We start from the raw sequence: 12,135 nt of genomic DNA, 5'->3' as shown, positions 1-12,135 counted from the left end.
AAAAAAAAAAAAAAAAAAAAGCATTGATAGAATAGAAAGTAAAGATTTAAACTTTTTACCATGGTTTTTATCATCTGTTCAAAGGCAATCAGAACTTTCTTTTGGTTAGTTCAGTTTGATCTTGAAATTATATTTCATGATGTTGGGGTTTTTTTTCCTTTTAATCATCAGCTAATGATGTAACGGGCTTAAGGGAATCTGAAGAAAAACTAAAGCAACAACAGCAAGAGTCTGCACGCAGGGAAAACATTCTTGTAATGCGACTAGCAACCAAGGAGCAAGAGATGCAAGAGTGTACTGTAAGTATTTCAAATGTTTTAAAGTCTTTTTGAATACTTAATACGAATTGTAGATGCACATTTTGTTAAGGTAGAAATGCTTTGAGCTTAAATGTGCTAAATGTAAAATTTTGATAGATAACCTTTCATCATTGGATTTAAAGTAATTTTTCTGTGGCCAAGAAGTCAAAAATCTTAAATTGTTCTCTCAAATCTCCATGATTTATAAAAATTAGTATATTGGTTCAGATATCTTTAACTAACTGATATCTGAGGGTATAAGAAGCATTTACTCTTTACTAAGCAACCCGTCTGATTAGTTTCTCCTCTGCTCTCTTTACCCCTTTCTGCATAAAGTTATTTTTCTTAGTATCATCAATTTCTACCATGTCTTTTAATTGTTAATCTTTCATTTGTACTATTTGCCGTGTCTACATAGATCTGAAATCTAATGATATATTTGATCCTTTAGCTCTGGAGTTTAATTTATAGTCAGTTTTGTGCCATCTTTGACAGTCTTAGCCCTTTCTTTTAGTGTTTGTATATGTCAGTTATATAAAATAGGGGCAACACTATTCCTGTTGTTTCTAATCGTTTTTTTTTTTTTTTTTTCTTTCTTTCTTTCTTTAGTTTTTTTGTTTCGGGGCTGCACTGCGTGGCTTGCGAGATCTTAGTTCCCTGACCAGGGATCAAACCCAGGCCCCTGCAGTGAAAGTGCTGAGCCCTAACCTCTGGACCGCCAGGGAATTCCCTGTTGTTTTTCATCTTAAAAGCTGAAATTTTCTTGAATTTTTTTGTGTAATCTCCATTTGATAGTTATTAAAATCTAATGCATAAGGCAATATTTTGGTCACTGGAGACTAATAATCTGTGGGGCACAGTTCTGTTTCTTCTCTCACCAATAAAATGTTCTTTAGGTCTTAATCACAATCCTTATTCTTCTTGTGCAGATGCTGTCTGTTGTCCACATTTCCACAAAAGTCTTTAGTCCCTTTTCCTTCACTTTTTCTTTCCTTGTTTTTTTTTTGTGTGTGTGTGTGTGTGTGTGTGTTTTTTTTTGCCGCGCTGAGCGGCATGTGGGATCTTAGTTCCCCGACCAGGGATTGATCCCGCACCCCCTGTGCCCTGCGTTGGGAGTGCGGAGTCTTAACCACTGGACTTTCAGGGAAGTCCCCTTCACTTCTTCAAAATGACTTCTTTACCTGTTAAAGAGTAGCCTCTGTTATTTTCTCTATCTTCTCACCACTCCTTTTGTTTCTACCAATTTAGTTTCCATCTGCACTGCCACTGATATTTTTTCTGTAAAGTCACTAATGAATGTATTAAGAAATTTCTCTTTCTCAGCACTCATATGCCTTTACTTTCCCTAACTTCAACTATTGACCATTCCCACCTTTGGCTTTTTTTTTTTTTTTTAACCTAGATACTTGGTTCCAAGAAGTCTTACCAACATTTTGAATATAGGGTTTTTGTTTTTGTTTCCTTTCTGTAACACCCACCCATCCCATTCAATTTTTTTTTCTCTTAGGATTTTCACGTCTAATGGCATGAGTACTACTTCTCAAGTGCCTAGTCTCAAAACCATTTAATTCTTTCTTTTTGTGCTATTTAGGACTCGAGGTTCTACCATTTACTCACTAATAGTTTTAGGTTTCCCTGTTAACATGGCACTGTGCCAGATGCTTACACATGCAAAGGATGACTCTTACCTTCAGAGTGCTAGCCACCTGGTAGATAGAGTGTGAATAGATGGTGCTGATGATAATGTCTCATAAAACCAGTGCATCTTGATTTCTTTCTATCTCTTGAATCCTATTCTTGACATCCTAGTTCAGATACTTCTTAACACTTGCCTAGATAGTATGTGCTGTTGACTCACGTCAGTGATTCTACAGCCATCCCATATACACTGGCAGTTTTGATCATATTATGCCTAATCAGGGCCTTTGGTGATACCTCATCACCCTTTTGTCATCTCAACCTATATTTTAAGATTTTTTTCAAGTAGAACCTAACTTTTTCCAGCCACATTTTTTTACAGCTCTTCTCTGCACAGGCCAGCCGAAGAACTCACTGCTCTTTCAGTTAGAACACAGTGAAGTTTTGCAGAGAGGGCAGCAGGAGCAAACACAAGGAAATGGCAAGCTTATGTGTAGCAGATGAGGGCCGTTCACTGTGTAATCTAAATACTAGTAACTATGTTAGTGTGAGAGATGCGGTGTTTTCTTTAGTGATAGCGGTACATGGTATATGTTACATGGCATGCTTTATTCCTGTTAGAATACCTCAGCAGCTGGCGTTATATTGAATAAATAGGTGTACTTTTTGGTTTAAAATGAGTTACTTTTAAATTTCCTTAAGCTAACAGAGGAAAAAATAGTTCTGTTTGCTCAGTGAAATACTAACTAAATATATCCTGGTATATTTGTATCTTTTATGGTAGAAATTAGCTGCTTAGGAAATGTTAGTTTCAGTCCTATTTAAGGTTTAGTGTGGAGCAGGATCTTGAACCAGATCTACTTTGGGTGTGAAGAAAGTGATGCATTTAATGATGATAAACTGTATCTCATATTTTAGAAATGTATTTTTAGTGTGCTAGTAAATAGTACAACCAAAGTTGAAGTTGAAGGTATCATATGTAAGTAGAGGGATTTGGTATGGTGGAAAAAGCCCTAGATTGGGAGTCAGGAGGCTTGAGAACAAGAATTCTAGTTTTAGTACTGGCACTGAACTAACTATCCTTGGACAGTTGGCTTATTTAATCTCTCAAAAATAAGCAGTTTGGACCAGGTCAGTCACCTTCCAGCCTAGCAATGCTGTGATTCAAATCTACTTGGAGGGAAAAAAAATGAATATATGCTTAATTTTGGGTTAAGGTGCTGTTTATAAAGCTGTAATGCCAACTCATGTAAATATGTAAGTACTGTACATTTTTAAATTTAGAAATGCAAATATGTTTTAAATTATAACCTTGTACCTGGTGTATTTTTAGGGAACTTGTATATAGACTAATTTCCCATAAGCACAGATTTACTTACATAAGTAATATTTTAAACTTTGCTTTTTTTCCCCAGTGGGTATCAGCATTTTTAGTAAATATAACAGTGATTGAGTGATTGATTGATTTTGTACTGTTTGGGTTGCCAACGTGTTAGTCTCCTTATATTTGAAGTTTCCAAATACGGAGTGCAATCAAATGGCCTTTTATTCCTACATGGATAACCTTAAATAGTTTCATGGGGTTTTTTTTTTCTTCTTTTTTGGCTGCGCAGCTTGAGGGATCTTAGTTCCCTGACCAGGGATCGAAGCCAGGCCCCGGCAGTGAGAGCACTGACTCTTAACCCCACTTAGACCCTCCTAACCAGGGAATTCCCAAATAGTTGTTTTTAATTTGTACTTTTTTTAGAGGATTTTATGATCAAGGGGGAAAGGACTTAACAAACAAGTTGGTAAATCCAGTGAATGAAAGGGATTTTATCTCATCTTCTTAGGTATGTTTCCTTGGATTTGGTAGTAATTGGGGTTTTTTTGCTTTGCACAGACTCAAATCCAGTACCTCAAGCAAGTCCAGCAGCCTAGCGTTGCCCAACTGAGATCAACAATGGTAGACCCAGCGATCAACTTGTTTTTCCTAAAAATGAAAGGTGAACTGGAACAGACTAAAGACAAACTGGAACAAGCCCAAAATGAACTGAGTGCCTGGAAGTTTACGCCTGATAGGTAAACAAATCATACTCCCCAGTCAAGACTTCCCTGACAGTCCCACTACGAGAAAGCTGTGGTGGGACAGCCAAGTACTCGTTTCCACACCAAGACTCAGACTTTTTGAGCCAAAAAGCCACATTCTTATACTATCCAGCTTGTAATGGTTAATGTAAAACTTACCAGATGAACCTTGTGTTTCAGCTTTTTTCTCTTCCCCCTCCCCTTGCTTCAGAGGCCTGATGGCGTCGGACTATTCCGAAGAAGTGGCCACCTCCGAAAAATTCCCCTTCTAGAACATGTAGACACTTGAGAAGTGTTTCTGTTTGAAGAAAATAGAGGGAGAAACAGAAGTCTTAAGTCTGTGGCACACTGTGTCTTCAGACAGTTTGGAGGAATGAAAACCTAGAGATTTAAAATCATGAATTGAACATGTAAAATTCCAGTAAATGTAAAGATGGAGTATGCATCGCTCTTAACCTTGAGCATAGTGACTTAGAGACACTGTATATCAGTTTTGCCAATAAGACTGTGGACTTCGTGATTGTTGTTGAACTTCTGGGTCAAACTCAAATGAGGTGAATTTTGCCTTTAAAGGGTTTATTTGCTAAGAACCAACTTAATAGTCATGAGAGAATCAAATAATAGATGTCAGTACAAGTAGTTCATATATTTAACCATTTAGTTTGGGGCTCCATATTACTTGATTGAGCCTTAAATCAATGTGGTTTTACTCAATGGTTTGTTCTTTGAATGGTTGCTAATACTGTAGATAATCTTATTGAGGACTGTACAAATAATGAAGGTGTGGTATCAAACTTCAGGTCTAAACTGTTTGAAGCATTATAAACATTCATTTCACAACTAGATTGTATAAGGATATTAGCTGTGATGAGACTCACTGCGTTCTTTTTTCAGTAGTGAAATTTATTAAATCCCCATTCCATTCAACAGGCACATGTTGAAAGAGCATTGCCGTTGGTGTTAATGGGGGAATGTGTTCCTTCATTGTATTTGGGCCTTTTGTATTGCACTCTTGATATTAAATTAAATGTGCCTTGAAATAGTTGGTTTTTTTTTTTGTTTTGTTTTTGGTTTTGTTTTGTTTTTTAAGTTCAAGGATTACTATGATGATTTTGTTGTACTTTAAACATTTTGGTTTTGGGGGGGGCTGTGAGAGCAGATTGATTTCGAAAAAATTGTTGCTGTGCTCTTCAAAGTGAAGGAAAAGGCTCTGTGTCTCATTTTTTAAAGACCTACTTTTTTCCAGCTGGTATCATAAAAGACAAGGAGACTTGACACTTGTTGCTTTTTGACACCTTGTCCCAGGATATTGCAGTAGACATTAATGTGGGACAGCTTCACAGGGTGCCTGCCAGAAGATTGGGGACAGAATGTATTGGAACTGTGGGCTGGCCTAAGTGAGACATTTTGTGAATTGGAAAAAAAAAAAAAAAAAAAAGGTATAGTGATCATTTCTAGCAAATTCATTTGATCATTTAGATAAATGAGGCATTATTTTCTTCATGCTTCCATCCAATCCTGGAGGTGAATTTTTTCGTCAGATCATTCTATAAGTCACCAATTCGAATTTTCACTTGGTGATAATGGAGTCTAAGATGAGTGGAAGATAAATGTTCCAGATTGCCCCACCGTTTAAGTGCAGTTTTAACAAGGGTGACTTAAGTTCTCTCTTAATCATTCAAATCAATTGTAAGTATCTTGTATGTGTGTGCTTTAGGGAACTGGTTGTGGGGCAGAGGGTGGGCTGGAGAAGTGGTTTGTGTGACTTCACGGCAAGAAATCGCTTCTAAAATTCTCACTGCTTGTGGGGGTTGGAGGGTAAGTAAACAACTCTGTTTGAAATTGGCTTCTTGTGCCCGAATTAAGGCTTTTGTGTATATGTTATGCCATTTAAGATCACAGTAGAGAAGGCCTATGTATTCTCAGTAGGTCAGGAAATAATTCATAAAAGGTATCATTAACATGTACTCAAATTTAGCCAAGCATCTTTCTTTGCCACTTAGGTAACAGTCACCTTGAAGTGGGTTTTTTCTTCTTACTGTTAAAAAATTTTTTTAAATTGATAAGTTAACACATGCTAATGTATACAATTGAAACAGTGTAAAGAAAAGTGGAGGTGAAAAGTGAGTTTTTTACTCCTGGGTGTGACCTTTGCCCTTCCCTGTTCTGTTCCCCGGGAGTAGTGACCACTTCAAAATTTCTTGGGCATCATCAAGATAATCTGTACGCATATACAGTAATTATGTGTATATATTGATTTTAAACAAATGTGACATACACGTATACATACATACAGGTGATTTGTACCAGGGCTTTCCCCACCCCACTTTTATCCTTGGGCATTTTCCCATTTTTTACTATATTTAAATTAGTTACCATTTTTAATGGTTGTATAATATTTTCACTGTATTAGTAAATCATTTATTTTAATTACCTATAAATGGGTTTTTATTTTGTAAAAAGTAGGCTATAACCCAGAGTTCATCGGGTGGTATAAATACATCATTAATTTGAAACAAATAGTCCTCAATCAATAAATACTGTCTGGAATAATTCAAATAGAATGGGTTATGTGGGTTTGGTTTTGTTTTCCACTTTTTTATTCTGTTTTAATTTTAAGAGAGAAAGATCTCATGAATTATGTTGTCCACTTTAGTTAAAATAGTTTATACAGGTGACAGTGCATATATTTTAGAGTAGTTAGAGGGATATAGTACGGTGTTTTGACAGTTTTCAGTTTGCATTTAAACATTTAGGTACTTGTGTGTACACCTCTGCAGAATACCGTCTCCCTTCCCCTTGATAACAAAGCAGTGTACAGTGTCTGTTCTTTTTTATAAATCATTCTCTTAAATTATTTCCTATTGTATTTTCTTTGTGGGTTATTTGATTTTTAGGAATAGGTTAGATTTTTTTTTTTTTTTGTAGAATTATTCCGAAGACAAGTTACTTGTAATTGGATTCTTACCATCTTTTGTGATATGATGAACACAACACAAATTTTACATGACATAGTAAAATTACAGAATGTTTAAAGAACAGCAGTTTTTTGAAGATTTGTTTTAAAGTGATCACTAATTTTAGAAGTAGTAGGATTATTTTAGAACAGGCATTTATAAAAAGGCATGACTTCATAAATGAAATATTTTTTGCATTAGAATTTGTGATACTTTATATGAGGTTAAGTCAGGTCACAAATTAATGTATTGATTTTACAATTGTCTGTGTTTTTTAAAATTCATATGAAAGATTTCTCAGGTTAGTTGGTGAACACTGATGCTATATACTTTGCAAGAAAGCAGTGTTGTGGGAGCATAGGCAGTAAAGTGGAAGGAATGCCCCTGTCTTAGATGATGGTGCGTGTTTCTTATTCCTTATTTGATTTGTAAACTCTTGTTCCCTAGAGGCTAAAGTCTGAGGGTGCTTATAGGAAATGGGGGATATCTGGAGCTATAATAACAATGAACAGAAATATCAGCTAATAAAGTTGCCATGTAGAGAAAAAACCCTTACCACATGCTAACTCATGGTTTTCATCTGAGGCTCCTTTGCGCAGTGGTACCCCAGGTTTTACCAGAGATTTGTGTAAGGAAAATATTTAAAACTTTTGCTTGAATCATATTGGGTTAGAACATGTGCTATTGATAAAAGAACCTTGCAACACTGAGCCAAAGAATGAGAAACATTTACAAAGTGCTCCCATCTTAAAACATTTAAAAAGTGTGTGTACAGCAATTGCAAAAATGCAATCAAAAGCCCCAGTAACAGTGTCTCAATAAAACTTCACTGCTTTTCTTTAGCCTCATTAATAAGAATAGAAATAATCACTTTTGAAGAGTTCTAATTTAAGTATGTAATTGTGATGTTACCTTTAAAACTTGGATAGGGACAGTTTGATATTCTTGTGATGGAGTAAAGTTCAGAATGACCTTATTGGTTACAAACTTTTTTTGCTGACACTTTCTATTGTTTTCTTCTTTTAATTCCTTTAATAGGGCTTTCATTTGCTTGATACACTACTTCAAATTCATTTCATCCTTAATAGTAATATAGGGGATGAACATTGCATTTTTGCAATTGCCGTGTATATGCACATAGGGCTGTAGTACATTGCACTAGCACTTGGTAACTAATTTGTTGAAAGTATGCCACTCCTAATTTGGCAGACACTTACATATTTGCATTATTTATGATAAGTAACTCCAACCTTCTTTTTGTGTCCTAAGGGTAATCTTTTCAACATGGATAAAATCTTCACCACATACCAATATTAAAATTTCAAAAACTCCCATCCCAGTTTAAGACAGCTCAAAAGTATATATATCATATGAAATTAAATGAGGGATTGGTGAATAGGAATAGTCTTAAGGCTTTTTAAAAACAGTCACTGAACAGGCCTCACTTAATGCAGTAAATAAACATTCTTGTGAGAACTGCCTATTAAGAGGCATCCTTAAAAATGCTGATGTAGCAGGAATAAGTATACTCTCGTTCATTTATATATTTATAGGTGCTGATATTTATATATTAGGTATTTTAAAGAAGTTTACATTTGTGGTTGATGTTGCATTTACCGTTTCAAGAACTTTTCTGTTCCATAAAGCTAAGTATCTTAGTGTTTTACTAATACTGGTATATCTAAAATGTGTTAATTAACTGGCCTGTTTCTGTTTCAAATTATAATTTGGGATAAAAAGAGAGTTCAGATTCAGTTATTAATAGAAACAAAAGTGGCCATTTAGGTACTTTTTCTTTAGGTTTTTTAAATTTTTGCTGCTGTATTGGTAAAATACTGAAATGTACGAGATGGATGTGTTCCAAAAAGAAGATGGTAATTGTAGGGAGGCATCTGCTGTGACATAGTGTTCTGTTCTGTACGTGTTACATCTATCGTTGTAATAATTGCAAGCAAAGAAGGTTGTAGAGAGTTTTGTCTTCATTTTGTGATGAATGGCTCTTTCCTTTACAGCCAAACAGGCAAAAAGTTAATGGCGAAGTGTCGAATGCTTATCCAGGAGAATCAAGAGCTTGGAAGGCAGCTGTCCCAGGGACGTATTGCACAACTTGAAGCAGAATTGGCTTTACAGAAGAAATATAGTGAGGAGCTTAAAAGCAGTCAGGATGGTAAGGGGTTTTTTGAAAAGTTTGGTTAACTTTGCACTGGCTTTAAAATACTGCCAGGCATGAGTACTATAGATTAGAGTCTGTATATGCTCATCTCTGCCAATGGTTCTATAAAATTATAAGTGAAATATTTCCAGTTGAGTCAGCAAACAAAGCCATTTAATCTTAGCGGTCCCCTCACCCCGCGCCCCCCAGCCCCTGAATTGTTTGTTGTGCAAATTTCATAAGAAGTTTTTGTTTTTTAGGGATGGGATTTGGCAAAAGATAGAAAGGCTGTTGTATTACTTAGGCATTATGTAGCCATATAAATTTATATTCAGTGCTTAAAAGAGGGAATATCTTCATTTAACCAACTTCTGTAAGTGTAAATCTTGGAAGTATTTGGCTATTTCCAGGGATCTGAAAATATATATAATTGATTGTGGAAATTCCCTGACGGTCCAGTGGTTAGGACTCGGCGCTTTCACTGCTGGGGCCGGGTTCTATCCCCGGTCAGGTAACTTAAGTCCCTGTAAGCCGCACGGCATGGCCAAAAATAGAAAATAATAAATAAAAGTATATCGTTGATTTTACCTTTTAAGATCCTATTTAGTGAATAAGATGTAATAGTTCTTTGCTAAGACAAACGGAACTTAATTGTCAGCCGCCATCTCTTTTTTTGTTGGGCACGTATAGTTTCATCCATGCTGTTTCTCCTTTGTGAGGAAGATTAATAGTAAAAATACCCAAGCTCTGGAGATTAAATTAATTGCAAATTTGTAGTTAATTGCAAAGAAGTTTGCTAGTCAAGCAATATCTTTAAAACTGCCTTTTCAAAGTGATGGTTCTTAGCTCTCACTATTTGTAAATATAGTAAATAGAAGGTTTTGTATAGTAGTAAAGGAACTCCCCCACACCCCACCCCCAAGGCCTTTTTAGAACTTAATAGACATCTGTATTTTTATCAGTTTTCAAGAGTTATTCTCTCTGAATTTTCTTCTTCGATGAGGGATAATCCTTGGTGACCGCATAGGCTTCTTTGGAGTATTAGAGTAGAGGACCGCACTTCCCCAGGGGCTAACCTGCTGTGGAGCTGAGACATTGGCTAGGAGGATGGAGGAGTAAGGGGCTGGACACGTGGGCCCCTAGGTCAGCAAACGTGGAGCAGCTTTTGTGGGTTGTGACCGGTTTTATGTGGCTAGGTAGTTTGAATAAATGTAAATTTGGTTGCTTTAACATATTTATTTTAAGTTTTTGCCTTCCTCCCCAAAACAAACTCATTGTTGAGTGGCTATTTTAAAATTCCAAGCAAAATTTTAAAGTACTCTTTTGTGATTTTATAATTTTATTTGTTTACTTAAACATTTACTGATTGCCTGGCTTTGTGCGGGCACTAAGAAATATTTTTAAATATGTTAAAAGAGATATTAAAGTAGGTTTGACTCTCCTTTGCACAGAACTGAATGACTTCATCATCCAGCTTGACGAAGAAGTAGAGGGTATGCAGAGTACCATTCTAGTCCTTCAGCAACAACTGAAGGAGACGCGCCAGCAGTTGGCTCAGTACCAACAGCAGCAGTCTCAAGCCCCAGGCCCGAGTACCGGCAGGACTACATCTTCTGAGCCTGTAGGACAGGCAGAGGCCACAGGTAAAGACTGCAGTCGTCTGGCCAACGGACCAAGTAATGGCGGTTCCGCCCGGCAGAGGACGTCTGGGTCTGGATTTCATAGGGAGGGGGACACAGCCGAAGATGACTTCCCTTCTTCACCAGGGAATGGTAATAAGGCCTCCAACAACTCGGAGGAGAGAACTGGCAGAGGAGGTAGTAGTTACGTAAACCAACTCAGTGCGGGGTATGAAAGTGTAGACTCTCCCACGGGCAGTGAAAACTCTGTCACACACCACTCAAATGACACAGACTCCAGTCATGACCCTCAAGAGGAGAAAACAGTGAGTGGGAAAGGTAACCGAACTGCGGGTTCCCGCCACGTTCAGAATGGCTTGGACTCAAGTGTAAATGTACAGGGTTCCGTTTTGTAAAATTTTTTCCAGCAAATTTTTATACAGTGTCATTTAATTTGGGAGAGGATACTGTCTGGAAGATTAACGCATACTTTTGTCACAATTTGCCTTTTTTGTGGGTGTTTTTTTTTCTTTTTTCCTTTCCCTTTTTCTTTTTTTCCTTTTTTTTTCTTTTTCTTTTTGCTTCAATACCTCTGCCACTTTGGAAATTGTAACTGTTAATTACTTTGAATGTTGCTAAAAGGACATTTTGTGTAGGGTCAGGTTATTTTTATATGAGTTAATGTGAAGTTGTAAATGGAAATCTTTGCTTAAAGTGTAACACAATGATGTCTGTTTAAATCTGTGTCTATCTTAGAACCTGTGTTGTGTAAGGGCATTCTTATTCATGCTGTTATTGTACTTAGGCACCATTCAGACTTGTTAGCGTAGATGTGGGTTTATGACTGCCAGGTCTGCCCAGTACAGTAGTTTTATCACTGAAAGTTGGACTTGTTGAAGGAGTCCTATAGTAGTTTCAGTGTTAGATACAGTTTTTTCCACCATACATCTGTGCATTTTCTCTTTAGGTGACTGAGTGTTTAAGAAATTTGTGTGCATAGTTACTCAGTTTTTATGAACTGTTGTATCCTGTTAATGCATATTGCTCTGTGACTCCAGTATATCTTACCTGTACTGACCAAACTTAAATAAAGATTTTTATTGTAACTCCTTACATTAGTTGTTTTTTGTTTCTTTATGTGTGTTTAGCATTTGTCATTTCTTTTCATTGGCTTGCTGAATGTCTACTCATTATTCTTCTGCATACACCAAAGGTGAAACTTAAGTCCCTGCATAAATTTAATTGTGAACTTAATTTTTAATTTATCCCTTGTTTTGGAAAATGAACTTGGAGTTTAGGACTACACTTTAATGTTTTTTCCTGACTTGTAAAAGTAATTGTTAAAATACGTGAAAATACAAAAAAATATAAAGAAGACAATAGTCACCGAAGTATTTGTTAGG

The 12,135-nt window shown here is 36.3% G+C and overlaps 1 protein-coding gene across 3 annotated transcripts in view; it reads left to right on the top strand.

The window, feature by feature from the left end:
* WTAP (WT1 associated protein) overlaps positions 1–11,845 on the top strand; it is a 26,159-nt gene extending 14,314 nt beyond the window's left edge. For 2 of the 3 annotated variants that reach the window (XM_024122490.3, XM_024122491.2), the window contains exons 5-8: positions 172–299; positions 3,820–3,998; positions 8,974–9,128; positions 10,565–11,845. In XM_024122490.3, coding sequence (XP_023978258.1) covers positions 172–299; positions 3,820–3,998; positions 8,974–9,128; positions 10,565–11,148 — 1,046 coding nt within the window. In that variant the 3' untranslated portion in view covers positions 11,149–11,845. Of the gene's footprint in view, positions 1–171; positions 300–3,819; positions 3,999–4,215; positions 5,045–8,973; positions 9,129–10,564 lie in introns of those variants that run through there. The other variant, XM_028494786.2, reaches the window with a different exon arrangement.
* Positions 11,846–12,135: the final 290 nt, after the last annotated feature.

The sequence above is a fragment of the Physeter macrocephalus genome, chromosome 10 (genome assembly GCF_002837175.3).
Source record: "Physeter macrocephalus isolate SW-GA chromosome 10, ASM283717v5, whole genome shotgun sequence".
NCBI classification, from domain to species: domain Eukaryota; kingdom Metazoa; phylum Chordata; class Mammalia; order Artiodactyla; family Physeteridae; genus Physeter; species Physeter macrocephalus.
This window is presented reverse-complemented; position numbering and strand designations above follow the sequence as displayed.